The sequence below is a fragment of the Mytilus trossulus genome, chromosome 12, assembly GCF_036588685.1.
Source record: "Mytilus trossulus isolate FHL-02 chromosome 12, PNRI_Mtr1.1.1.hap1, whole genome shotgun sequence".
NCBI classification, from domain to species: domain Eukaryota; kingdom Metazoa; phylum Mollusca; class Bivalvia; order Mytilida; family Mytilidae; genus Mytilus; species Mytilus trossulus.
In genome coordinates this window covers 50,540,160-50,566,763 of record NC_086384.1, presented here as the reverse complement: position 1 = coordinate 50,566,763, position 26,604 = coordinate 50,540,160, and the positions used below count along the sequence as shown (strand labels likewise).

Sequence of the window (26,604 nt, the reverse complement as noted above, 5' to 3'; positions counted from 1 at the left end):
GGGATGGGTCAGACCGAGGTCACTTTGCATACGGAAAATACATCGAGGGAATTGCTTCCTTAGGAAGCAATTAAAATAAAGTAAACTTCTTCTAAATATGAATAAATTAAAGGATTTTCTTAATAAAAATGTATATGTACATAAGTTTTATAATGAAAACTATCCATTGAGTTATAAAAAAACATATGCATCATTTTTTTTTCATTTGAGGTTTCTTAAGTCTTTCAGTAAACGATATAATGTTTTTCCTAAAAACAAAAAGATATCAAAACGTTGACTAAACATGACATGGATGGTGAACTCAATGAGGAATAATTACAAAATGCAAAGACTTCCTTTCAAATTGTAGATAAACTTTTGTTCGAACAGCATTTCTATTTTTTTTGTTAGTTTAAAAACACATGTAATATTTTTAGTCAGTAGGGGCTCTTATCTAACCCTTTGTCTCCCTACAATAAAGGTAAAAGTTATCACAGAAAGATTTGTAAAAGTTGTGAGAGTTTGAAATGACCATATAACTTGTTCTGATAAATAAAAGGGTTATTAGCTACAAATTTCATATTCGTCGATTTAAATTAAGTTCTCCAATTTTATTGATAACATACTTAACAATATCAAACTTATAATAAAAAGAAAAAGGAACAATAGCAATGTAAAAAAACAGTATGCAGGCAATTTGGTTTTTCTATGTCTGTTTTACATGTTAAATCCATTTTATAGGTTAACATATATATTAATCAATTGTTAACAATATATTATAAGAATGATTTTTGTATTGGTCGGATCAGTCAACAAAATGGCCAACCTGGGTCATCCGCTGTTCAACTTTTCAAATCTTACAAATAGAACACAAAATAAATCAATACAACAAACATAACACATACAATCTGAGTGAATCATATGAACATAAGAAAGCGAGACAAGGTAAGCAAAGCGTCTTCTGATATGAAACGCGAATCAAGCCTCAATAAAAAAAGTCCCGTCCGTTTTAATTAATTTGACCACTTCGAAAACATTTTGGTTATATTGCTTTTCTGTTCCAAAATATCGTTTTCATTTTCAAAAAGAATGTGTTACAATCTAATATCAAGTAAAACATAAGAAAGGTCCATCGTGTTTAAAGTTGAAAGACAATGTCACTTATATTCTTAGTCAACATTCTATGAAAGTTTGACAGTTATATTGATGTCATAAAATCTAACCCTACACTAGACCAGAGACATATAATACGTATTATATGTCTCTGACTAGACGTAAAACAAAAGCTCAAAATTAAGTCCATTTGTCATTATTTTTTTTTAAGAAAAACATCACTTTCACATTTTGGCTCTGGCTCTGGAAACTGTCTTTTGATCATGAACCCAAATGGTCATTATGCAAGTTTTGCAAAATTCAATGAAATCTGAGCTCGTAGAGAAAAAAACGAATTTTAGATAAATACCATCTTTAAATATCTCAAAATATGTCAAGTAAAGATTGTTCTTTCTGAATACACGATATGCTGTTAAAATAGAACTTTGTAACAATGTCTGCAATAAGAATTATATATTTAAGTATTTTCTCAATTTGAGAATTTCATAGGAACAAGGAAGTTGAATAGCACAGTTATGTTAAGACTTAATTTGTTATTCAAAATACCTTCCCGACGACTCGGACAAAAGAGATATGTTTTTTTAAACTGCAAATAAATAATGTGGATGTTTGTTAATGTTTACCTGTTTACCGAATTGTCAGAAAAGGTGAAACGCCTGGTTTTGTACTATGGTCATATGATGGTATCTCCCCTGTATCACGTGACTTTGAACATGATAATTCATGTTATCAACGCTATAATTTTTGAATAACATATATAAGACTATGATATTTAAAAGAGGGGCGAAAGATACCAGAGGGACAGTCAAACTTATAAATCTAAAATAAACTGACAACGCCACGGCTACAAATGAAAAGGACAAACAGACAAACAATAGTACACATGACATAGAAAACTAAAGAATAAACAATACAAACCCAACATTTTCCTAATCAGAATCGAAATAATTGATAGCTTTAAAATGGGTAGGCATTAAATATGTAAAAACAACTTGAAGAAAAGTCACTGGCTACGGGTACATGAAAATGTAACAAAAGTTTTAAAAAATATTGTTACTTTGGAGGCTAATAAGATAAGAAGTTAGCAATATCCTTTAACTCTACTTTCCGCTATATAGATGACGTTCTTTCATTAAACAATTCAAAATTTGGTGACAATGTGGATCGCATCTATCCCATCGAATTGGAGATAAAGGATACTACAGATACAATTAAGTCGGCTTCATATCTTGACTTACATCTAGAAATTGACAATGAGGGTCGGTTGAAGACAAAACTTTACGTCAAAAGAGATGATTTCAGTTTTCCGTTTGTGAACTTTCCATTTCTAAGTAGCAACATTCCAGCAGCACCTGCATACGGGGTATATATCTCCCAATTGATACGATATTCCCGTGCTTGCATTTCCTATCATGATTTTCTTGATAGAGGGTTACTGCTTACAAGGAAGCTATTAAACCAAGAGTTCCAAATGGTGAAGTTGAAATCATCCCTTCGTAAATTTTACGGACGCCATCACGAGTTGGTTGACCGTTATGGAATAACCGTTTCACAAATGATATCGGATATGTTCCTTACGTCGTTACTACAATCCCCTTCCCTTTCATGAATTTGACCTACCGAATTAGACTATTTACCGGATTTGTAATCACATAAGCAACACGACGGGTGCCGCATGTGGAGCAGGATCTGCTTACCCTTCCGGAGCACCTGAGATCACCCCTAGTTTTTGGTGGGGTTCGGGTTGTTTATTCTTTAGTTTTCTATGTTGTGTCATGTGTACTATTGTTTTTCTGTTTGTCTTTTTCATTTTTAGCCATGGCGTTGTCAGTTTGTTTTAGATTTACGAGTTTGACTGTCCCTTTGGTATCTTTCGTCACTCTTTTGTTGGAATGCCGGCTGGACAATGAATCGATTGTTTAAGAATGTAACAATAATATTTGTGTCTACGGTAATACATTGAGTAATGGTTACACTGAAGACTTTTATTTATATAAACCTCTTTTAGTTCTTCGATACATGTACGAGATGAAATTTGTATTATTGATAAAAATACTAATATTATTATTCAACAAATAGAATTTATTACAGGGTTTTCTATTAGGTTTAAGTATGAATTATGTTGGTGCTCTGAAATAGACTCCTACAGTTTAGAAGGGACAAAGACGAAACATATAGCTAAATTGTTCGTTGTTAAAACTTAGGCTGATAAAGTGACTTATATGCAATTAATTTCCTACATATCCTTATTACTAACAGTCACTATACCTTTAACAATCATAGATGGCGTGATTCCTATTACTTATTTTTTATTGTATACAAACGCAGTGCGTAACAACAAAACTCGTCCTGTCATTTTCTATGTTCAATGGACCGTGAAATTAGGATAGAAAATCTGATTTAACAAATAATTGATGCAAGTTTTACTTTACTGTAGTTTTAACATGGGCAGGCATTATATTCGATATTATTCTTGCCAGAGCGTTAGTGAGGGCTAAAATAACAAGAATATAATGACTACCCATGTTAAAACTACAATAAAGTATTGCTTGCATCAACTATTTCGATTCTGATTAGGACAATTTTGGGTTTGTGTTGTTTATTCTTTAGTTTTCTATGTTGTGTCATGTATACTATTGTTTGTCCGTTTTATATTTTTCATTTTTAGCCATGGTGTTGTCAGTTTATTTTCGATTTATGAGTTTGAATTTCCCTCTGGTATCTTTCGTCAATCTTATAAGGTAATATCTATGTCCGATGTATATAAGTGTGCAGCTTTTGTAAAATCTCTCCCATGAACCTCCCTCTTTTGTTTGTAAAAGGACAAAAGACAGGCAATGTGATTTTTCAGAGGGAGGAGTTTGAACAGCCAGCATGAACGGCTGTCGTATCTAGGTCAAATATGTCAATTTCCATTTACAACGCATAACAGTCATTACCAATGAATAAGTAACAAAATGTGCATCATTGAAGAGTTTTGAATGTTTTAAGTTAATGAAATCTATTAAATGTATGCCAATTTGACCAAATTCATTATTCTGCAGTAGTCAATATGCGTATACATGTGCATACAAATTTTATTGGATATAGAGTATGGGTTTATTCACAAAGCGAAAGAAGCACGTCATATTAGAATTGACATTTAAATTAGAAATATATCATAGGGACATTTACTTGTCAACGTATTATTGTTCCACCTATATCAGAAGTGCCAATGGGAACTTTGTAATAACCATTGTCATAGTATCTATTCCGGTTGGAACAAATATTCCATACAATTTATTCCGTTAGGGATATATACTGTTATATTTATTTCAGTGAAAATAATATTCCAGAATAATTTTTTTTCCAAGTTTTGGAACTTATATTATGAAATCTCTTTTATTCCGTGACTAAGTTTCAAGTTGTTTTGGACATCAACTTCGTCAACAAATACCTAAACCAAATGCTTTAACCCGAAGTGGGACAAAGGGTCGAATGGACCTAGACCAGAAAAGATAATGCCCTTCTACTAACGTAGTTTGGGCATATAAAATTGATACATCAAAAGCAAGCGCCTTGCTTACAGTGAACTAAAATTAATACTGTGAACTTATGAATACAAGTATCCATGGATGACATAATTTCCCTTCAAAATCTTTAACTTGTAAAAGAGATAGTGCAGAAAAGTTTGTGATGGCTGCTTGGAGTGGCTTCCCCAAAACTGCGTCGGACTAAAAATGCTTCAAAAGCAACATACTGGATTTGTATAAACTGTCATTCTAAATTAAAATTTAAAAATTGTATGCAATATTATATTTATAAAATAAAAGTTTTCAAAATACATATTACTAGTACTATCGTACATTGCAGTTCATTAATGTAACAATAGCGCAATGTATTACAGTAGACACAAATACTATTTTTATTAGTAATTAAAACAGTTCCTTACCCAACGATACATTTCGGCAGTTAGTATCCTATGTAGCATTTTTTTTTAATTATTGTTAAATTCAATGTATCCGTAGCTAAGTGCCTTAAGAAACATCATCTGAAGGTAGATCTTGGATTGTACAATCGCAGTACACTGTCGTACTAGTTCTTTCCTTTTTAATAATTTGTGTAAAGAATTAAAAAAATTGACAGACATGTACAGACAGAAAAATGGACGGACAGACAGAAAAATGGACGGACAGACAGACTGAGAGGGACAATGGTATACCATTATACGTCCCATAAATGGGCGTATAAAATTCAATCAAGGCACACCTCCACTGGCAGAACTACGTTAACAGAGAATTGTAGTCTGAAGCCATCTGGAAAATTAAAAAATAATTTCCGAGTATTATATTTGGTATTTTGGACTATCCAAACTACTGTTTTATATGAAAAGTTTACAGTTGCATACATATTGCAATAAATAAAACATGTTGGACAAATTTTCTGTTAAAAAATTAAGGAAGTGATTTAACCAAAAGAAAGTGGGGTAGAAATAAGCACTCACACCACATCTTCCTATATCCATCAGCATTTATTCAAGATTCAAACTATACATTTAGCATGCTTATATATGGCTCTCAAATGTAAAAAGCACTGATAGATTTGTCATCATATTTTATTAGTGAAAAATGGTCTGTGAGCAGGTAAGTTTATTTCATATTTGGAACGGAAAATTCTGCATTTTTTCCAATTGTAAAAGATTCCAGCAGAAGAGTCAAACTCATAAATTGAAAATAAACTGACAATGCAATGCCTAAAAATGGAAAACACAAATTATTGTTCACAAGAAACAACATAGAAAATTAAAGACTAAGCAACATAATCCCTACATAAAAACACAGAGTGGTCTCAGCTGCTCAGGAAGGTTAGCAGATACTGTTCCACATGCGGCACATGTCCTGTTGATCATGTTATTACAAACCCGGTAAAAAGTGTAATTTGGTGAAAAGGGAACAGGATTGTAGTTTCCAATATCATCTGTGAAAGGGCATAACTCCGGAACGGTTTAGATGATGTCACCTAAACCTGATCTGTATTTTGTGGTAATAAGCATTGTGTATAAGTTTCATAACATTGAGTTATAGAAAACTAAAGTTAGAGAACTGAAACAAACTTTGGCCTGTATTTTCAGATAAGGGTAAAACTAAATGATCCCTCTAGATCTGCTATGGCATGGGCATTAACTTATTGTGAGGTTTTTTAATAACATGTATATTGCAACTTGTTGCTGATCATATTTATAAGAACTTGCAATGTGATATCTGATACATTTGTATGCAGATTTTTAAAAAATTACAATAATTATTCTCGCATTATTTTTCAATTAGTAAAAGATAGCTATGACAAATAAATGCAATTTTTCAGCATAGTACATTAATTTTATTGTTTTATGGAGAATCTGAAGCATGTACATGTTGATTGTAGATTCTGTTTTTTGTTAAGTTAGACTGAATTATGTAGAGCTTGATAACAGTCAATAGATGAGTTTTTGGTTCACCGTCTGGTTTACCTTTACTTCGCATCTATTCATAGACTATAGCATGATTTATATACACAGTTTTGTAAAATTCTGTAGTTATCATTCTTTGAGTAATTTGAAAAAAAACTGGAGTGTAATTGGTTATGAAAATTTATTGATTGTGTTCAACACCACTATGAGCACTTTTTGCTTTATTGTGGACTCAAGTTTTTATTGATGAGGGAGCTGAAGTTCCTGAAGAGCACTAGGACATGAAAACTGACAATCCTTGTCAATTAAGATTGTAGTCTAAGGCAGCGGCCAAGAAAAGGGTTTAACTTCACAACCACAGTCAGTGTTGATAGGCTAGTTATACAGTTGATGAACTTCTAAGACAATTTAGGTACCAAGTTTCATGATTATAACTTGAAGTGTTTTTACAGTGCAACATACAGTGATCAAAACAGAAAATACATTCAAAATCTATCTATTATCCTTTAGAATTTATTTGTATACCAGAATCTACAATTTCTTTACTACTGGTTAGTACAGATTCATTACTACATACACTTTGAGATATACATTCGCTGAATTCATTTACAGTTAACGCTTCTCCAACACAATGTAAAGAATCACTGTCACTAATTTGCTCTATAGAATTAATTTCATTGTTCTTCTTACTCTCCTCGTTGTTAGGAACACTAAAGCTATCTGGCACATTAATTGTATCCAATGTTCTGTCTCTAATATCATTATTATAGCCTTGTAAATGCATATATTTTTGAAGAGTTTTTGTCAATGTTCTATATTCCTTTTGAAGTTGTGGAAGGGGTCCTGGATAAATCAGGTCTGAAAATAAAAACATATAAATTATAAGGTCAAAAACTTTAAAAGCATGACTTGTACAGTTAGATTATAGTGCTACACGGTACAATAATATAATTATTTTAACAGACACAAATGATTCATTTTATTTAGAATTATTTCCCATTTGCAGAATTATCTCCCTTTCATTACATTAAAAAAAAAAAAATGTAAACTCTGTTAAATGTTGTTGCTGATGCTAAGTATCTGAGTAAAGTTGTAGATAAATACAAATAGAAAATAATCCTGCAATGAAAGTACAAATTTGGAAAAAGAAAAGAAATAGAAGTTATGAAACAATGCAGAATGAAACAATAATGAAAATCATTTCTGCTATTTTCAATTTTGTTACCATTATGATCTGAGCTATACCAATGTAAATGATCATGATATTCTCACCTTTAGGATAGTATTCCACATTATTTAGAAACAAAGCCCATGGTGGGAAGGACCTTTCCAGTATTTTTACTTTATGAGCTGGATCTTTTAGAGTTTGTTTCAGATCTTCCACACTACACATGTCACAGGCTACTGCTACTAAACCATTCACCATTCTTCTAATCTGAATAAAGAAAACAAGATGTACTGTCAGGTGCTACTATAAAAAGGGACATCACATGGTATAGGATGCCCGCATTAAATTTGGTAAAAATTTCAACAACTTTGCTATGTATTCATTTTCATCAAGGTTATAATTAGAACTTTTAATTGCAATTGTATGTCCATTTTTATTCCATGAATTTAAATGAACTTTCTAATGAAATCAAATTTCTTTTAAACTGAGTTTTACTGTGGGTATTGCTGTGTGTTTATTTTTTCCACATTTTCTAGCGGTATAGAGGGAGGGTTGAGATCTTACAAAACATGTTTTAACCCGCAACATGTTGCGTCTGTGTCAAGTAAGCAGCCTCTGGTCTATGCAAGTCTTGTATGATTTTTTAGTCAGCTATACTTAATAAGTGAAAAATGTGTCTATTGGACACAGATGATGCTCTGCTTGTATATAATGTTTACAGTTATAAAGAAATAAAACTAGAGATCTGTAAAAATGATGCCACTGGAACTGGAACTTGATCTGTGGTTTATATCATATAGTTGAGCTATACTAAGAGTAGTTTTGACAGCTATGTATTGATAGATAGACAAGAGTAACCCAGTGGCAGCCAAAAAACACATCACATCAACAAAATTGTAATACAAAAGTTGGAGCAGAGGCATAATTAGAACTTTTTAAATGCAAATGTTGTTTTTTATTTATATTTTATATTTCAAGCCAACCTGAAGTAAATAGAACTATTGCATGGTCTATAGATAGTGCTACAGATAGTGTAAGAAAAATTATGCTAAAAACAACACACTTATGAATAAAAAAAGAAATGTCATATGATTTCCAAAAGACCTCAGATTGAAAATATCATCAAATATAGGGCACTGTACAGCCTCCAACAAAACCCATACCCTAAATATTCAGCTCTAAAATACTCCATCTTTGAAATTATTATTTGAAAAGTTATTCCCCTTTTAACAAATTGTATTGCTTGATACATTTTTGTACCATGAACATGATAAAAAGCACAACTCTTGTTTTTACAGAAAATTACACAATAGGTAATTATTTGTAAAATTTTGCTTCATTTAACATGTTTAACAGAGCTCAAATTTAGATGCATAGATTTGGACTTGACATGACAGTGTGAGGTTATACCTCGCACAGCCAAATGAACAAAGCATATCAGATATTAGGTGACCTATACTAATGTCATCCATATGAAAGAACAGCATACCTGTTTATACATAAAAGATTTACTGATAATATGCACATCCCAGAATTCCAGTTTCTCTTGACATTCTTCTGTGGATCCTGCCATGTAAGGAGCACCTCTTTTTACATTGATTGAAACTGTTCGTACTGGATTTTTGAATTCTTCTTTTATTTTCTTCACGCTGGTAAATGATGTGAAATTATTTGTTCCACACATAACCTCTGCTGCTTGTAGAAACTTATCCATGCTGAATGGTGGGCTGCAATAATAAATTATCCATAATTAAAATCAAAAGTTGGAAAATACATCGTTGGCCAATGTTGGGGTATACTATATAGGTGTGTATAGGGCCTAAATTAAAATATTGTTTGTTTGCCCATTTCCTTTCCTATTTTTTGAAACAAGGTAGGTAGGTAGGTAAAATATTTTATTTTATTTTGCCAAAAAAATAAGTTGTCAAGGCACATTTTTATGTAATTGGTATGCAGGTAGGTATAATATCTTATTTTATAGATACAAATATGCCATGTATGCATGATATCATTTATGTCAGTACTGCTTTTGTGTATGAATGCTTTGTTTCTTCTTTAAAAAAATATAATCAATATTTCAAGTTAGTGTTTATCATAATCTTCCTATATAATGGTAAACAGTCACTGAAATACAAAATGATATGTTCAATACCTGTCAGAATTGAAATCAAGTTTGAGATCATGAAGATATATCTGAGGCCTTGTTTTATTCACATAATTTTTTTTTTTCCGAATCTGAACTAAAATTAAAAGTTTATGAATGCTTTGTTTGTTTTTTTTCAAGGAAACATGCTTCAGTTTAACAGTTTACATTTCAATTTAGAAATTATTGAGTTTTATATTGTGATGGTTTATTCACGACACCAATGTGCTGAACAGTTATAATGTCAAAACATTGATTTCATTTATTGTTTTGAAGGTAAATTTGGCTCTAAGACCTTGTTTGAATTGATCTGCGTTCATCATTTTAAGGATGTTTATAGCCTGCTATGCGGTATAAGTTTTGCTAATTGTTTAATACCATACAGGGACATATAGGTTAACATCATTTGGTCTTCCCATTGGCAATCATATTACATTTCCTTTTTTTTAATATTCATACAAACAATGTGATCAAAATCATAATTTTTCTATTGAATGCATGTGAGCATAGGCATCGTGGTAAAGGCCGTACCTTGACCTATAATTGTTTTACTTTTTCACAATTGTTACTTGGATGGAGAGTTGTCTCATTGGCACTCATACCACATCTTCCTATATATAATGTGTTAAAATTTTGCAAAATTCACTTTATAAATTTTGGATTTGCTCTCCAATAGCAGGAGGAAGTTACAGATAAGAAGAAGATATGTACATTGTAATGGTCTCTTACTGTAAAAGATGTACAAAGCCCCTGTCAATGATTGGTAGTGGTGTACCGCTGCTGGCGGCTGCTGAATCTTTGAAGATACCTAATCTGTAGATATAATGTCTTCTGTACGGTTTACCAAAACAGCGGAAATTATCCGCTACCTGCTGTATACTGTGAACTCTGAAAAAAAATTATTTTATCTAATTCTTCTGTTAACTATATATTGTAACCTATGCAATTCGACACACTGGTGGACAAGAAAAAAATGTCAGATTAAACAGGGTGTCAGAATACTCAGTTTATTTTTCGTAAGGATAAGCATACTTTGGGACCATGAAAATGTGTTGGTTAAAGCTAGATGTTGGAAAACTCAGGTGTAGAATAAGGCAGGCTCATGCTGTGTAACAATTTGTTGTGGGTATTATATAACATTATTTTTTAATCATAAAATCTATTTTTAATGTTCAAACATGCAGTAAGTTAAACATATTGTTGTGGATATATTTACATGGAAACAATATGCATGATATGTGATCAGAGTTGGATAGAAATTGACCTTATAAATGCAAGCTAAACACACAAATATATCTGAATGCATAACTCTTTGATTGATTTAAAAAAATTCATATACCAAATTAATGATGAATTATGGTCTGTTTTGTACAATGTTGTAATAAGGCTATATTATAACTCGATTTTCAAACAGTTTAATACTGAAAGCTCTATTTTAATTTTTTCCAAGTGATTCCAACAATTCCTCAATTCTACTTTTGGTCCTTTACAGCTAATTTACTAATGCTTGTAGAATAAAACTTTGGTTGGCTTGCTTGCTATGCTAGCTATGCTTGTATACTTGTTTATTCAAGCTCTATAATTAAGATTGACATCTTCAAACAATATATATAAATAAGTATAGTTAAACCTTCATATACATTGTATATCATATTTTAATTTAATTGGACATCATAGCAATATAATTGTACAATACACAAATATAGCAAGCAAGCTAACCTACGTCTTGCTCTACATGCATTAGGAAAATAGCTGTAAGAAACCTTTCTTTCAGTAGATTACAAGGTATAATAACTTCAAACACTGAACTTAAATTGTTCACAGATCTTTATCTTATGTACTTGCTCTGACACTGGTGTTCACAAAGGCGGATTTGGTGGGTCCCAGGGGGCCGGGTCCCCCTTTTTTGGAAAAAAATTTGGTTGCTTATATAGAGTATCGCTGAAGCATGACTGGAGCGGGCCCCCACTTATGCAAAATTCTGGATCGGCCAGTGGCTCATACAACAATCACTTTCTAAATACAGACACTGTAAATTCAGTAACTATTGCAAGGTTTTTATTATTGCGAAAAATGTGACAGAGTTATAAACGCAATAATTCATTTGTAAATTAAACTCGCATATTAAATTATTTTATATGTATTAAACAGGATTTTTTTTTAAAGAAAATGTTCTTTGTATCTGTCATATTTTCTTCAAAAGCAAATAAACGCATTTTACCCCTATATTCCATTTTAGCAGTAGTGTCTATGTTTCTTGACATACAAGGAAATAAAACACAAAATGTATACAAGATTCATTTGAGAAGATTTTTAAAGTTAAAAAACTTAAACTTGTGTAAAATTGTCCTTAAAGGGCATTAACTCCTTAAGGGGTCATTTGAAAATTTTGGTCAATAAACTGTTCTGTAGATCTAACTTTGCTGAACATTTTTGCTGTTTACAGTTAACATGGGTTAAAATCTATCTATTATAATACTCAAGATAATAACCAAAAAACTGCAAAATTTCCTTAAAATAACAAATTTAGTGACAGCAACCCTACAATGGATTGTTTAATTTGTCTTAAAATTTCAAGGCTGATAGATCCGACCCCTATGTTCTATTATTAGCCTTTTCAGCCATGTTTGACAATGGATCAAAACTTCCCAAACAAATTATAAACTAGATATCCCTGTTAATGTTTGAAGGTATTTGGCCCAGTAGTTTCAGAGGAGAAGATTTTTGAAATAGTTTATGACCACAACAGAGGACAGACGCCAAGTGATGGCATAAGCTCACACTGGCCCATGTGAGCTTAAAATGAAGAACAAAGAAAAATATACAAATAATAAATAGAGAATATTTGGGTTCAAAAATATTAAGGAAAGGGAATATTGAACTTAATCTATGAAGAATAGAGAAACAAGAATGTGTCCACAGTACATTGATGCCCCACTTGCACTATCATTTTCTATGTTTAGTGGACCATACACTTTGGGTATAAATCTAATTTGGCATTTAAATTAGAAAGATCATATTATCACCGTTTATCATCAATACAGCGGATATAGCTAGGTACTATAACTAAGTGGGTGTGATCAATTGTGATCTTACAAGGTAAGATAATCTTTGTTTTGTTCACATAATATCAATGTGTACCTTAATCTTATATACTTGTTGTTTTAAGAAATGATCTGATCGTAGGTTGATGATAAGAGAAGTCTCATTACTTTCCCAAAACAAGAACGATTACTAAAAACATGTGCAAATACTTGTCTCCCGATATGATTCTATATTCATTGCAACTCTTTTCTGATAGGAGGGCACTGTGTGTGTGTAATAAGTAAAGCTGTTTAAAAAATTGGCATTGAAATCTTTCATACATATATGTTATTTTTCAATATTTTATTCCTAAAAGAAATCCTTCTATATGGTGCATTGTTAAGTTGCTGTACACCCTACACAAAAACTATATTCTTATTACCCAATATGTTTCAAGGAATGAGTAATCACAGGTACATGTAGGTTTATGATTGGTAACTATCACTTTTGCCCTGTATCACCTATCTTTCAGATAAAACATGTAAATGCCAGGCTTGACAACTGTATTGAAATTGAAAGTTGGGGTTGACATTTACAACTACTTGCACATGTAAAAGTGAATTATTCTTATTAGAATATCAAAGTTGTCTTATAAATGGGGAAAAATTGATGCGTTAATCATATGGAGCAGGAATTTCACATGTTGAGAAATGTATGCACTGAATGAAGATAAAACAAAACTAAGTTTTTTGTTGCCATGTCAGTTCAAAATCCATCATGCTGGCTTGGTTAGTACCTACAGGCCGGTAGCCAGGAATTTCCAAAAGGGGAGTTATTTGGCCTCAAAAACTTGACTTTAACAGTCACAATTCCAACAGATTGTTGACTTTAACAGTCAGTATTTGTTTTCAAAGGGGGGGGGGGGGGGGGGGGGGTATCCAAACTCCTCTAAACCCACATGACTAAGGGTATGACCTATATAAGCTATACCGATGATACACAGTGATCATAGGGAACATTAGTACTAAGTTTCAAGTTGACTGCTATTCAACTTTATCAAAAACTACCTTGTCCAAAAACTTTAACCTGAAGCGTGACAGACAGACAGACAAATGAACGGACAGACGAACTAATGAAGGGAAGTACAGACCAGAATAGGTGGGGCATAAAAATGTGAGAGAAAAATATGAACCCCTCATACAAACCCTCATCAATAGTTTTACCTTATTTCTTCTCCTTTCTTCCCAAGCTTCATATTTAATATTTTTTGTATCGACATAAGATCATGTTGTTCTCCATTTAGTTTTCTAAATAAAAACAAAATAATGTGAATTTATGATACTTTTAATATGATTTTCTCCATATCTAATAATTACTGTAGCATCATATAATCATGATGTTGTTCATTTTGTTCTTTATAATAAAAATAAATACAAAATAACAGAGTATGAATTTATGAAATTATGAAATGGAGACTAGTAAATGATATGATTCTTCATATCTAATATTTTTTTCTAGCATCATAAAATCATGCTATTGTCTGTTTTATTTTCTAAATAAAGAAAAATAAATTCAAAATAACAGAATATGAATTTACAAAGAAAATAAATGAACACTACTAAATAATACGACATTGCCCATCTTCAAAAACATTCTTTAACTTTAAGAAGCCAAAGTTCATATACGATACATGCAATCAACATCTTTGGAGTTATCTCCCTTTTATTTACTTTTATAAAATACTTCAAAACAGATTCTAATGGATCTAATTGAAGTTATTTCCCTTTTAAATGGTTTTATAAAACATTGGAGTTATCTCCCTTTTAAATGGTTTTATAAAACATTGGAGTTATCTCCCTTTTAAATGGTTTTATAAAGCAAATGTTGTTTTCCACTAATGGATTTTAAATGCTTGCTGCTTACAGTTTATCACTATTTATACATTCTATAAATTAATATTCAAGATAATAATCAAAAACTGCAAAATTTCCTTAAAATTGCTAATTCAAGGACAGCAACCCACCAATGGGTTGACTGTTTTATCTGAAAATTCAATTGATGCTTCAAACTTTACCTGTCTGGAAAATCAACAGTTATTGTGTTATTCAATGCATGCACCCCTACATCTGTTCTACTGGACACCAATGATGACAATGTTGCTGTAGGGTCACGAAGGTCACGCCTTAACACATCTCTGGTAAAATCCTGTAAATACAGTCTTAAAATTTACATTTCTTATTTTCTAACTCAAAATTTTTAGGTATTCTATAGTAATATAAAAATGTTCAAATTAAGAGGTTAAAATCTTTTTCACATTCATGCCATTTAGCCGTACGAGTAAAAAAAAATTGAAAGACAGTCACACAGTGACTTTGTTATGTAATCCGTTCCTTCACTGAACAATTCTTTCATTAAAGATTTGAGGCCAATCAAGCAATTGTGTAACTTTTTTGTTTTGCTATTATTTTTATCTTGAAATAAGATGTGGGGGCAATGAGACTATTCTCCATAAAAATCATCATGTGTATAAAGTAAACAATATTGCAAGTAGGTCAAAGCATTAAATGTATCACAGGTATTTAGAACTTTTTTGTCATAATCAACTTCCATATATGCATGATAAGTTGCAATAATGAATTAAGGAGGGGGAGGAGGGGTCCTGATTCTGAAATCCCGGGCTTAAAAACACGAAATACAGAGGTCTTGACATCCCAAAATTCGAAGAAAAAAAAAACCTGATCCTGAAAGGGCCAATCCCGAAATCCTGAGCTTAAAAACACCCAATCCCAGAGTCACAATAAAGGACTTAGGTCCTATCCCCCTCATTTAAAAAAATGTAGGTTAGGCATTTCTTTATTCATAAAAAGGAGGGCAGGTATACAAACACAAACTATATTTTTATTTACTGTACCACAAGTCTTCCTTGAACAGTGTCATCAATGCCAGTGGTACTCTGTCTCTGTAAGCCTCTGAAATAAAACAAATAAAAATATATATAACGTGACGGTACCCAAATTGCACCTATTTTGACAGTTTATTCACCAACGTTTTTTTATGATAAAGAAAAAAATGTCCATACTGTGTTTATTTTGTAGCCCTATCCTTCTTTATTGTATAGGTACACCAATTTTATTTTTAATCCACATTGAGTCATAAAAAAATGGGTTTGAATCAACCTTCAAACTACCTATGATTCTGTAATGAGGAGTACCCAAATTGCATCCATGCTTAAATTCACATCGTCAAAAGTCTTATAACCGAGCTTTTGTTTAATTTTTTCAAATATTTTGAACAATTGGATATTAGTCCATGCTTACTCTTCATATTTTACGAAAAGGATTCTTATAATATATTGTATTTGCTAATTTTAAAAAGATGACGTTTTGATGACGTCGCATGGTGACGTTTTCGTACATTTTGCTTTTTCAGTAAACAGTCCATCTGTTGATAAATACTGTGAACGTTTTGTGTATATCTCAATATGTTTTCCTATGTTGAAGGACGTGTATATAGTATCAAATCATAAAAATACAAATTGTTTAGTCTCTAGAAAATCTTGCAAGATTTCCATTGCTATCTTTTCTAAATAGGTGCAATTTGGGTACCCTTACGTTATAACTTTTTGTAAAACAAATAACGTAGATTCAAGAATATCAACCAACTTTATTATGTTAATTATTGAATGATTTTGGTAGACTTATTCATTGTTTCAGGGACAGATGTAATAAAGTAAATCCATAATTTAGCAAGAAAATTTGTATCTTTGTATTTTTTAAATGACATTTTGTTCAGAATAAAAAAACAAACAGAATCTTATTCTGTCAGTCTGTGCTGGGAACAGTATATCTAACACTTTTTTAATATATATGTTCCTGGTCTGTGACACTTACACAAATTGGATGAAATGCTCATTTATGTCTACTGTATAGGAAACAAGACAACTCACCCTACTGGAAAATTGCACCACACCAAATTAACCAACTCTGTTACTCACCTCCTTATTTTAAAGGTGTAATACCACCATTGATTTACCCTGTTAATGGTATTAGTCTTTGTTATATTGGCACTTTTCAAAACTAAAGGCTCTAAAGAGCCTGTGTTGTTACCTTGGTCTATGTGAATATTAAACATAGGACGCAGATGGATTCATGACAAAATTGTGTTTTGGTGATGGTGATCGATGTGTTTGTACATCTTACTTTACTGATCTTTCTTGCTGCTTACAACTATTTCTATCTATACTGAACTTGGTCCAGTAGTTTCAGTAGAAAATGTTAGTAAAAATTTACAAATTTTAATGAAAATTGTTAAAAATTGACTATAAAGGACAATAACTCCTTATGGGGGCAGTTGACTATTTTGGTCATGTTGACTGATTTGTAAATCTTACTTTGCCGAACTATATTGCTGATTACAGTTTATCTCTATCTATAAAAATATTCAAGATACTAACCAAAAAAAGCAATATTTCCTTAAAATTACCAATTCAGGGGCAGCAACCCAACAACAGGTTGTCTGTTTCATCTGAAAATTTCAGGGCAGAAAGATCTTGACATGATAAACAATTTTACCCCAGTCAGATTTGCTCTAAATGCTTTAAATAGTTTTTGAGTTATAAGCCAAAAACCACATTTTACCCCTATGTTCTATTTTTAGCCATGACGGCCATCTTGGTTGGTTGGTTGGGTCACGCCACACATTTTTTAAACTAAAAACACCAATGATGATTGTAGCCAAGTTTGGTTTAATTTGGCCCAGTAGTTTCAGAGGAGAAGATTTTTGTAAATGTTAACGACGACGGATGACAGACGATGGATGCCAACTTCACGCCAAGTGATGAGAAAAGCTCACTTGGCCTTTTAGGCCAGGTGAGCTAAAAATGTGAAGAATTTATCTTTAAAAATTTATTTCAAATCAAGAAATACTTGGCAGGAGTAAAGTTTTATCCTGTCCAGTACTACATGAACAAATGTACTATAGAAAAAAAAACACATAACATTTCATTGCATATAAGAAAATAGCCATCATTGGAAAATAACCAATCAAATTTCTCCCCTCATTTTATCTATGTACAAGGTTTAGTCACCATGTTAAGATTACAAAATATTCTATAGAACTCCTAAATAAAAAATAATGGTGTTTTGAAATACTCAAGACATTTATGTTTTAATATGACATATAAATGTTTTACTGCAATACAATGTAGGATTAATTACTGTCAAGTTTTGCCATAATCAGTTCAATGGTTTGAGAAAAATCTAGTACAATATATAATGAAAGACGACATCTACAAAATGTACAGCAATTCAAGCAAAATTACTTCGACAAATCCAAACCAAGCCGCATCAAGATAGAATAGAGTGTAGACCAATAAGTGATCAAATATCTATCTTACATGTCTTATCTGCCTACAAACAGTTGAATATGATCGATAAACAAGATGATGTTAAGAAGATAAATACTACTATTGAACCTCTTTGTCTCCTTTAAAAGGTCTCTTCTGGTCAATTTACACCTCTCATTTCCACAAAATTTCAATTTTTAAGTCCAATAAATAAAAATAATGGGGTAACTTTCACTCATTTATGGTAGAAATGTAATTATAAAAAATGAGTAATTGAAGCATTTTAGCAGAATGAACAATCCATACAAAAGTTTATACTGTCTCCACATACTCCAAGGAGGTTTCAATAATTCCTTACATAAAAATTAAATTTACGCTGCGTTGCAGAGAGGGACACAAAAGGCTTCTCTTTTAGTGAACAATTTGTGGTTACAGTACATATTAAAAATTATTTCATCTACTGTCATGACTGTACTAGTGCTTATAACTATAGATATATTTACTTAAGTAATTCCTAGTTAAATGTTCTTTTATCAGTCTTCACGATGAACTATTAAATCTACAGGCACAGAGCTCAATTTTTAAATTTTTTTAGTTAGATTCTGTTGGCCTGTAAATCTATATGATTTTTACAGACCAGAGAGCAATTTTACTAGCCTGGGCTGCCACTCAGCGTGAAGACTGTATCATAGCAGAATACAAGAAATAAGGAGGAAAAGCTTCCCCCCACCTTGTCAATGCTTGTAGTATTTTTGGCGACAAGTTAAAACATATTTTATTTCAATTTTAGGGGGGTCTCATTGGGAGGTTCTGCTCCCGGATCCCGCTTACTGTTTTGTCAGATTCCTGTATACCACGTACGTAAGCAATTCTCATTTTTTTGTAAAATCCTGATTCCCGCTAGACTTCGTTTCCCATTTTCACAGAACAATAATTTGACTTTCACATGTCACGCTTACAAAAAAGTTGTCAATCCTGCGTCACGCTTAGACTCCAAAGAGACCCACTTTTAGCATTAAATGAAACTAGAGGCTATAAAGAGCCTGTGTCGCTCACCTTGGTCTATGTGCATATTAAACACAGGACACAAATGGATTCATGACAAAATTGTATTTTGGTGATGGTGATGTGTTTGAAGTTCTTACTTTACTGAACGATTTTGCTTCTTACAATTATATCTATCATGAACTTTGCCCATTAGTAACAGAGAACTATATTTGGTAAAAATTTACATAAATTTACCAAATTAATGAAAATTGTTAAAAATTGACTATAAAGGGCAATAACTCCTTAAGGGGTCAATTGACCATTTAGGTCATGTTGACTTATTTGTAGATCTTACTTTGCTGAACATTATTGCTGTTTACAGTTTATCGCTATCTATAATAGTATTCAAGATAACCAAAAACGGCAAAATTTCTTTAAAAATTACCAATTGGAGGGCAGCAACCCAACAACCAGTTGTCCAATTCATCTGAAAAATTCAGGGCAGATAGATATTGACTTGATTAACAATTTAACTTCATGTCAGATTTGCTCTAGATGCTTTAAAATTTGGTTTCATAGTTATAAGCAAAAAACTGCATTTTACCCCTATGTTCTATTTTTAGCCGTGGCGGCCATCTTGGTTGAATGGCCAGGTCATCGGACACATTTTTCAAACTAGATACCCCAAAGATGATCTGATGATTGTGGCCTAGTAGTTTCAGTGGAGATTTTGTAAAAGATTACTTAGATTTATGAAAAAATGGTTAAAGATTGACTATATAGGGCAATAACTCCTAAAGGGGTCAACTGACCATTTTGGTCATGTTGACTTATTTGTAGATCTAATTACTTTGCTGAACATTATTGCTGTTTACAATTTATCTCTATCTATAATAATATTCAAGATAATAACCAAAAACAGCAAAATTTCCTCAAAATTACAAATTCAGGGGCAGCAACCCAACAACCGATTGACCGATTCATCTGAAAATTTCAGGGCAGATAGTTCTTGACCTGATAAACATTTTTATACCATGTCAGATTTCCTCAAAATGCTTTGGTTTTTGAGTTATAAGCCAAAAACTGCATTTTACCCCTATGTTCTATTTTTAGCGGTGGCGGCCATCTTGGTTGGTTGACCAGGTCACGCCACACATTTTTTAAACTAGATACCCCAATGATGATTGTGGCCAAGTTTGGATTAATTTGGCCAAGTAGTTTCAGAGGAGAAGATTTTTGTAAAAGATTACTTTAATTTACGAAAAATGGTTAAAAATTGACTATAAAGGGCAATAACTCCTAAACGGGTCAACTGACCATTTTGGTCATGTTGACTTATTTGTAGATCTTACTTTGCTGAACATTATTGCTGTTTACAGTTTATCTCTATCTATAATAATATTCAAGATAATAACCAAAAACAGCAAAATTTCCTCAAAATTACCAATTCAGGGGCAGCAACCCAACAACCGATTGACCGATTCATCTGAAAATTTTAGGGCAGATAGATCTTGACCTGATAAACATTTTATCCCAGTCAGATTTCCTCAAAATGCTTTGGTTTTTGAGTTATAAGCCAAAAACTGCATTTTACCCCTTTGTTCTATTTTTAGCCGTGGCGGCCATCTTGGTTGGTTGACCAGGTCACGCCACACATTTTTTAAACTAGATACCCCAAAGATGATTGTGGCAAAGTTTGGATTAATTTGGCCAAGTAGTTTCAGAGGAGAAGATTTTTGTAAAAGATTACTTTAATTAACGAAAAATGGTTAAAAATTGACTATAAAGGGCAATAACTCCTAAACGGGTCAACTGACCATTTTGGTCATGTTGACTTATTTGTAGATCTTACTTTGCTGAACATTATTGCTGTTTACAGTTTATCTCTAACTATAATAATATTCAAGATAATAACCAAAAACAGCAAATTTTTTTCAAAATTACCAATTCAGGGGCAGCAACCCAACAACCAATTGACCGATTCATCTGAAAATTTCAGGGCTGATAGATCTTGACCTGATAAACATTTTTACCCCCATGTCAGATTTGCTCTAAATGCTTTGGTTTTTGAGTTATAAGCCAAAAACTGCATTTTACCCCTATGTTCTATTTTTAGCCGTGGCGGCCATCTTGGTTGGTTGACCGGGTCACGCCACACATTTTTTAAACTAGATACCCCAATGATGATTGTGGCCAAGTTTGGTTTGATTTGGCCCAGTAGTTTCAGAGGAGAAGATTTTTGCAAGTGATGAGAAAAGCTCACTTGGCCCTTCGGGCCAGGTGAGCTAAAAAAAAAGCTATGGGTGTCAAAGCAAACATCATTTTCCAGAGTCAAAATTTTTTTTTCTTCAAAAACTGAAAACACTTTTTTGTACTAAAACATCAAATGGTTGCTGCCTAATAGTGGGGAGAGTTGTTAGACCAATTTTCAATGGGATTTTTGCACTTTTACATTAGTTGGGCGAGTTGGTAAACAAGAATGGGAAATCAAGTTGGTGAAAAAGTGGTGCGATTGGATATTGTCGGTTTAGGTTCATCATAACAAACGGACAAATATGGCTGTATTTATGTGCCAAAAATAACTCTTGAGTACAGACTTACATGTGAAGTTGGAAAAGTTTTAATGTCTGGCATCCAATAGATATAATAAAATTGAAGGCATTTTTGTGGAACAACTATGAGATGCTCCCTCGGGTAAAAAAAAAACGGTTTGTATTGTTTTCATTGTCCTTAATTAACATAGACAAGAGGTATCTTCACAACGGTAGGTTTTGTCACCACCGAACACCCCAAAGGTTCATTATTTGTCTTTTATCGTTATCAATGTGAATTATATATAATATTCAAGTTATTAATTCAACAAATCAGAAGATTAAAGATCCAAATATCTACAGAAAGCAGTCTTATAACACCCCACTTTTTGAACTCTGCTGACCCTCATGAACAAATAATGAAATATACTTTTTCCATTTTTTCGTTTTCGAACTCTTCGATACAATAATGCTCATAAAAATCGAACAATTGATTAAATTATATGTAATTTAATTAATTTTATCGTTTTATTGTATAATATCAAAGTTTTTCTTAGTGGTTAGTGGTTTTTGAGGTGTTCGGTGGTGTGCAGTGGGGTCTGTGGTGAAAAGACCCACCCATCTTCACAACTATAGGTGAGCTAAAGAGTTTATCTGAGTCACTGAGTTGACAGTATCAAAGTAATTTAGCTGTTTGATTATTATGCACCTTCCAAACAGCACAGGTAAGTCTGTACACAGACTGGGATTAGTTTTTTGAGGTGACAATACGGCCATATTTGTTCATTTGTTATGATGAACCTTAAATGATCATTAGAGCTTATGTTTGTGTATGTTTGTATACCTTGCCGACTCCAGAGACATATATACACAGAGATTGGCAACTGTAACAGTGGTCAACGAAATCTAATCCACGACACGCATCTCACGAGACTTTAACGAGATCGCCATATTGATTCTAACACGACAAGTACATCACCACGCTTCGAATTTTATTACACATCAAGCATTTCAAAACAGCATAATGTAAGTATATATTTCAATTTCTACTATGAATTACCTTGTTTTATTCAGGTTGTAGTAGTTATTATTTAAAATATTGAGACGATTAACGTTTTATTCCAGTATTTAATAATGGTAAAAACTGGGCCGAGATGCACGTTATGAAATTTTTTAGCACGGTCGTAATTTTTATCAAAACATTTTCATTTGAAAAGGAATAAAACAAATTGTGTGATGAATTACTTTCCCCAGACATATTGAATTTGCATGTAGAGGTTGTTTTTATCATATTTTCACCCACTTTGATGCAATTTACAATTAAAATCAGTATTATAGCTGACGGCCATGTTTATTTTCTTTAATATCAAGACAGACCCCTGTCCATGACTACAGTTTAAAACTTTTCCATCTTCAGAGAATAATTGTTCCCAGCACATTATTTTTTTTCCTATGACATACTGAATTTGCATATGGAGGTTGTTTTTATCATATTTTCACCCACTTTGATGTAATTTACAATTAAAAATCAGTATTATAGCTGACTGCCATGTTAATTTTCTTTAATATCAAGACAGACCCCTGTCCATGGCTACAGTTTAAAACTTTTCCATCTTCAGAGAATAATTGTTCTTAGCTCATTATTTTTTTTCCTATGACATACTGAATTTGCATATGGAGGTCGTTTTATCATATTTTCACCCACTTTGATGTAATTTACAATTAAAAATCAGTATTATAGCTGACAGCCATGTTAATTTTCTTTAAAATCAAGACAGACCCCTGTCCATGGCTACAGTTTAAAACTTTTCCATCTTCAGAGAATAATTGTTCCTATCTCATTATTTTTTTCTCCTATGACATACTGAATTTGCATAAAGAGGTTGTTTTTATCATATTTTCACCCACTTTGATGCAATTTACAATTAAAAATCAGTATTATAGCTGACGGCCATCTTCAGAGAATTATTGTACCCAGCACATGCATTACTTTCCTATCATGACAAACTGGATTTGTGTATAGAGGTTGTTTTTTTTTTCATTATTTCCACCACTTTGATGACATTTACAATTTTATATATATTTACATTCAGTATCTGACAGCTTTCTCTTTTTTAACAGGGTCCTGCTTGCTATAAAAGGACAAAGATGTTGATCAAATTTACCTGTCAGTGCAGCAAACAAGAGATATAATATTATACATGGGCTGAATGTAGGACTCCAAAGTCTTTCTGATTGAAAATAAGACTTCCTGGCAAACAGGAACAACTAGTGATGACTTTTTCCAAAAGTGACGGCACAGTCATGTTGTGAACTGATTACTACTATCAATGTGATACTTAAAACTAACAATGGTTATGTAAGAGAGAAAAGTACATGTGCTTATCCTGACTGTAAAATGGATAAAAAAGCAAATAAATATCTTGTCTTCAACTTCATTAGTCTTATTTATGTTAACAAAATTTACATAGTTTTTACTAGAAACCATACATGTAGATGTATAACAATATGATGTAGTATGATTGCTAATGAGACAAGGATTTACATGTATGACTATCATTAGAAGGCCACTCTATTCACAAATTCCTTCCTCTTCATGGAAAGTAACATATGTAATTGTTTACATAAAATGACAAAATGTGTAGGAAAGTACAAGAAATGTTCACTCTACGTCTGTACACTAGTCGCTTACATTGGTCACCATCTATGTTTGTTTCAGTCCTTTAAAAAAATGTCAATGGTGCTTATTTATATTTATCTGTTGTGCTGTGTTGTTTCAGTTTTACATGTCCTCATTCTGTGATCACTATTTCACCTCTCCTGTTTTGAAAAAATGTTTATGCTAATATTTTCTGCAATAAGTTGAAAAGGCATAGATGCCATGACTAAACAGAAATGTGAGGTATATGTGTCAATGAGACAACAATATTCTTTGCACATTTATGAATGTTTAAAAATTCTTGTGAAGGTCAAAAGCACATAACGTGTACTTATATTATATCCATGACCTGGTACATGTATGTACCTATTGATGCATTCCGTCCTAACTGACACAAGTTGTGGGAAGAGACCAAGCAGTTGATATGCTTATAAAAATCTGATATTAAAATGAATTCCTGTATAACAAATTCCGGGAATGAGACTTTTATTTAAAACAGATGAGATATTTGTGGTTAAGGTTTAAACAGAAGCAGCAGATGTCAAGGGGCAAATCAAAAATTACAAGGTCGTGTAACACACTTCACAGAGGGAAAAAAATAACAAATGAAATGAAAATAACTGCACAGAAAATTACCTTGAACAACATAAACCCACAAAAGATCAGATAAAACTTGTGCACAATTTTAAATCATTCTAATTTCAAACTCAAAATTCACTGTGTATATATGTCTCTGGAAAGAGTAAAGATAAGAATGTTGAAATACTCCAGTGGTTTATGAAACAAAACATTAAAATTCTACAGTTGAGCAGGAAGTTGGAACATATATATTAACGTTAGATATATATACTGTTCCTAGAGTTGAGCAGAGCATTTTACTGTACTTATGAAACATATTGTTTTTAATCAAAGTCTGTGACAAATACAAATAATGACGGATTCATATTCAATATTTCATGGCAGCAAAAAATAGTGATTTCGACAACACTATAATGTACGTTCATTGAGGAAATTTACGCAAATGTTCCATAAATAATTTTATTTTAGGTCAATCGACAATTAAACATTATAATTAAATTAAAACAGATAAAAATTCAGTTTCTCACGACAAAATTCGGCCACAAAATTCTACTGGCTACATATTTTTATATATATGACCAGAGACATATAATGTCTCTGATATGACAAAGTTGCCTCATTTCTTTTTTTGACATGTTAAAAGACTCTTTTTGTTTTCCTGATTGAATATACACTATAGTATTGCCGAGTGCTTCTGTTAAAATAAAGTTCTGGTCATGGTTAAAATAGTACGTCAGAATTTGTTAATCTTTAAAAAAACAATTGCCAAGTAATAATCCATTTAGAATTCACCTCCGGTAATATTCAGGTGATCGGAGGGCAATAAATTGCGTAATCGCACACCTGTGAATCAACAATCACAACTCTATGAAGGACCTAATTACCGGAAAATCGGACACACACAATTTCACTGTGTAATTAAACAAACTATTGCAAAGATATATGCCGTACCGAAAATTTTCTTGTAATAACAATTGAGCATTACCAGATTTGAAATTTTAATTATGAAATGCATATCATATAACAATATTTTTCTCAATAAAGGCGTAAAGATTAATATAACATTCAAGTATTTTTTATCAGAAAAGAAATTATAATATGATCTGATATAATTTTCCCATTGCTTTTCTTGATTATCTATCGAGGTTATTCATCCCCCGACTTGATTGCATGTTCTAAATTTTATCGACGAGAATCTCATTCTGGGCCGCGATCTTTAACGGGATTTCACGGAGTTGCCAATCTCTGTGTATATATGTCTCTGCCGACTCTAAATAAAGCTTATTTATTATTGTCATTGCCAGTGCTAACTGGCCGAGTTGTCATGATTTCGTATATATTTCATATCTGATGCTATGCGACATGTGTTGCTATATTTTTTTAACACTATTTATATTTATTTCTATATGTTTATGCTAGAGTTACCTGTAACGAGTGCCAACATATGAGAAATAGAACAAAAAACGTCCCATTATAATTGTGTTTCACATGCTCAGGTTTAGATGAATTATGTGAAGGGAGAGAAACGGAGAATATGATGTTTACAGTTATATCCCACATACATGTACTTTAGGAGCACCACAAATAAAGTGTAATCATTTACTAGGAATACTCGTGCGTTTGGGTTTTTTGTGTGATAGAAGGCAGGG

At 32.1% G+C, this 26,604-nt stretch overlaps 1 protein-coding gene across 2 annotated transcripts; it reads right to left on the bottom strand.

The window, feature by feature from the left end:
• Nucleotides 1-7,017: 7,017 nt before the first annotated feature.
• LOC134692772 (tRNA pseudouridine synthase-like 1) lies at nt 7,018-26,477 on the bottom strand. Of its 2 annotated transcripts, XM_063553292.1 has the most exons (8): nt 26,381-26,477; nt 15,767-15,824; nt 14,930-15,060; nt 14,079-14,162; nt 10,561-10,719; nt 9,178-9,415; nt 7,793-7,955; nt 7,018-7,378 (listed from the first exon to the last, which is right to left on the bottom strand). In XM_063553292.1, exons 1-8 carry the CDS (start codon nt 26,425-26,427, stop codon nt 7,020-7,022), a joined length of 1,239 nt encoding a protein of 412 aa, XP_063409362.1. In that variant the 5' UTR covers nt 26,428-26,477; the 3' UTR covers nt 7,018-7,019. The 2 variants fall into 2 exon arrangements, with proteins under 2 accessions (XP_063409362.1, XP_063409363.1); XM_063553293.1 differs by lacking the exon at nt 10,561-10,719.
• Between the last annotated feature and the right edge of the window lie 127 nt (nt 26,478-26,604).

Bases quoted from the DNA above. Each gene is read 5' to 3' on its own strand.
- LOC134692772 (XM_063553292.1), bottom strand. From the start codon at position 26,427: ATGGGACGTTTTTTGTTCTATTTCTCATATGTTGGCACTCGTTACAG. The intron at 15,825-26,380 runs GTAACTCTAGCA...GTTTTATTTCAG, and splicing joins TATGTTGGCACTCGTTACAG to AGGCTTACAGAGACAGAGTA. The intron at 7,379-7,792 runs GTGAGAATATCA...TTTTATTTTCAG, and splicing joins TGTGGAATACTATCCTAAAG to ACCTGATTTATCCAGGACCC.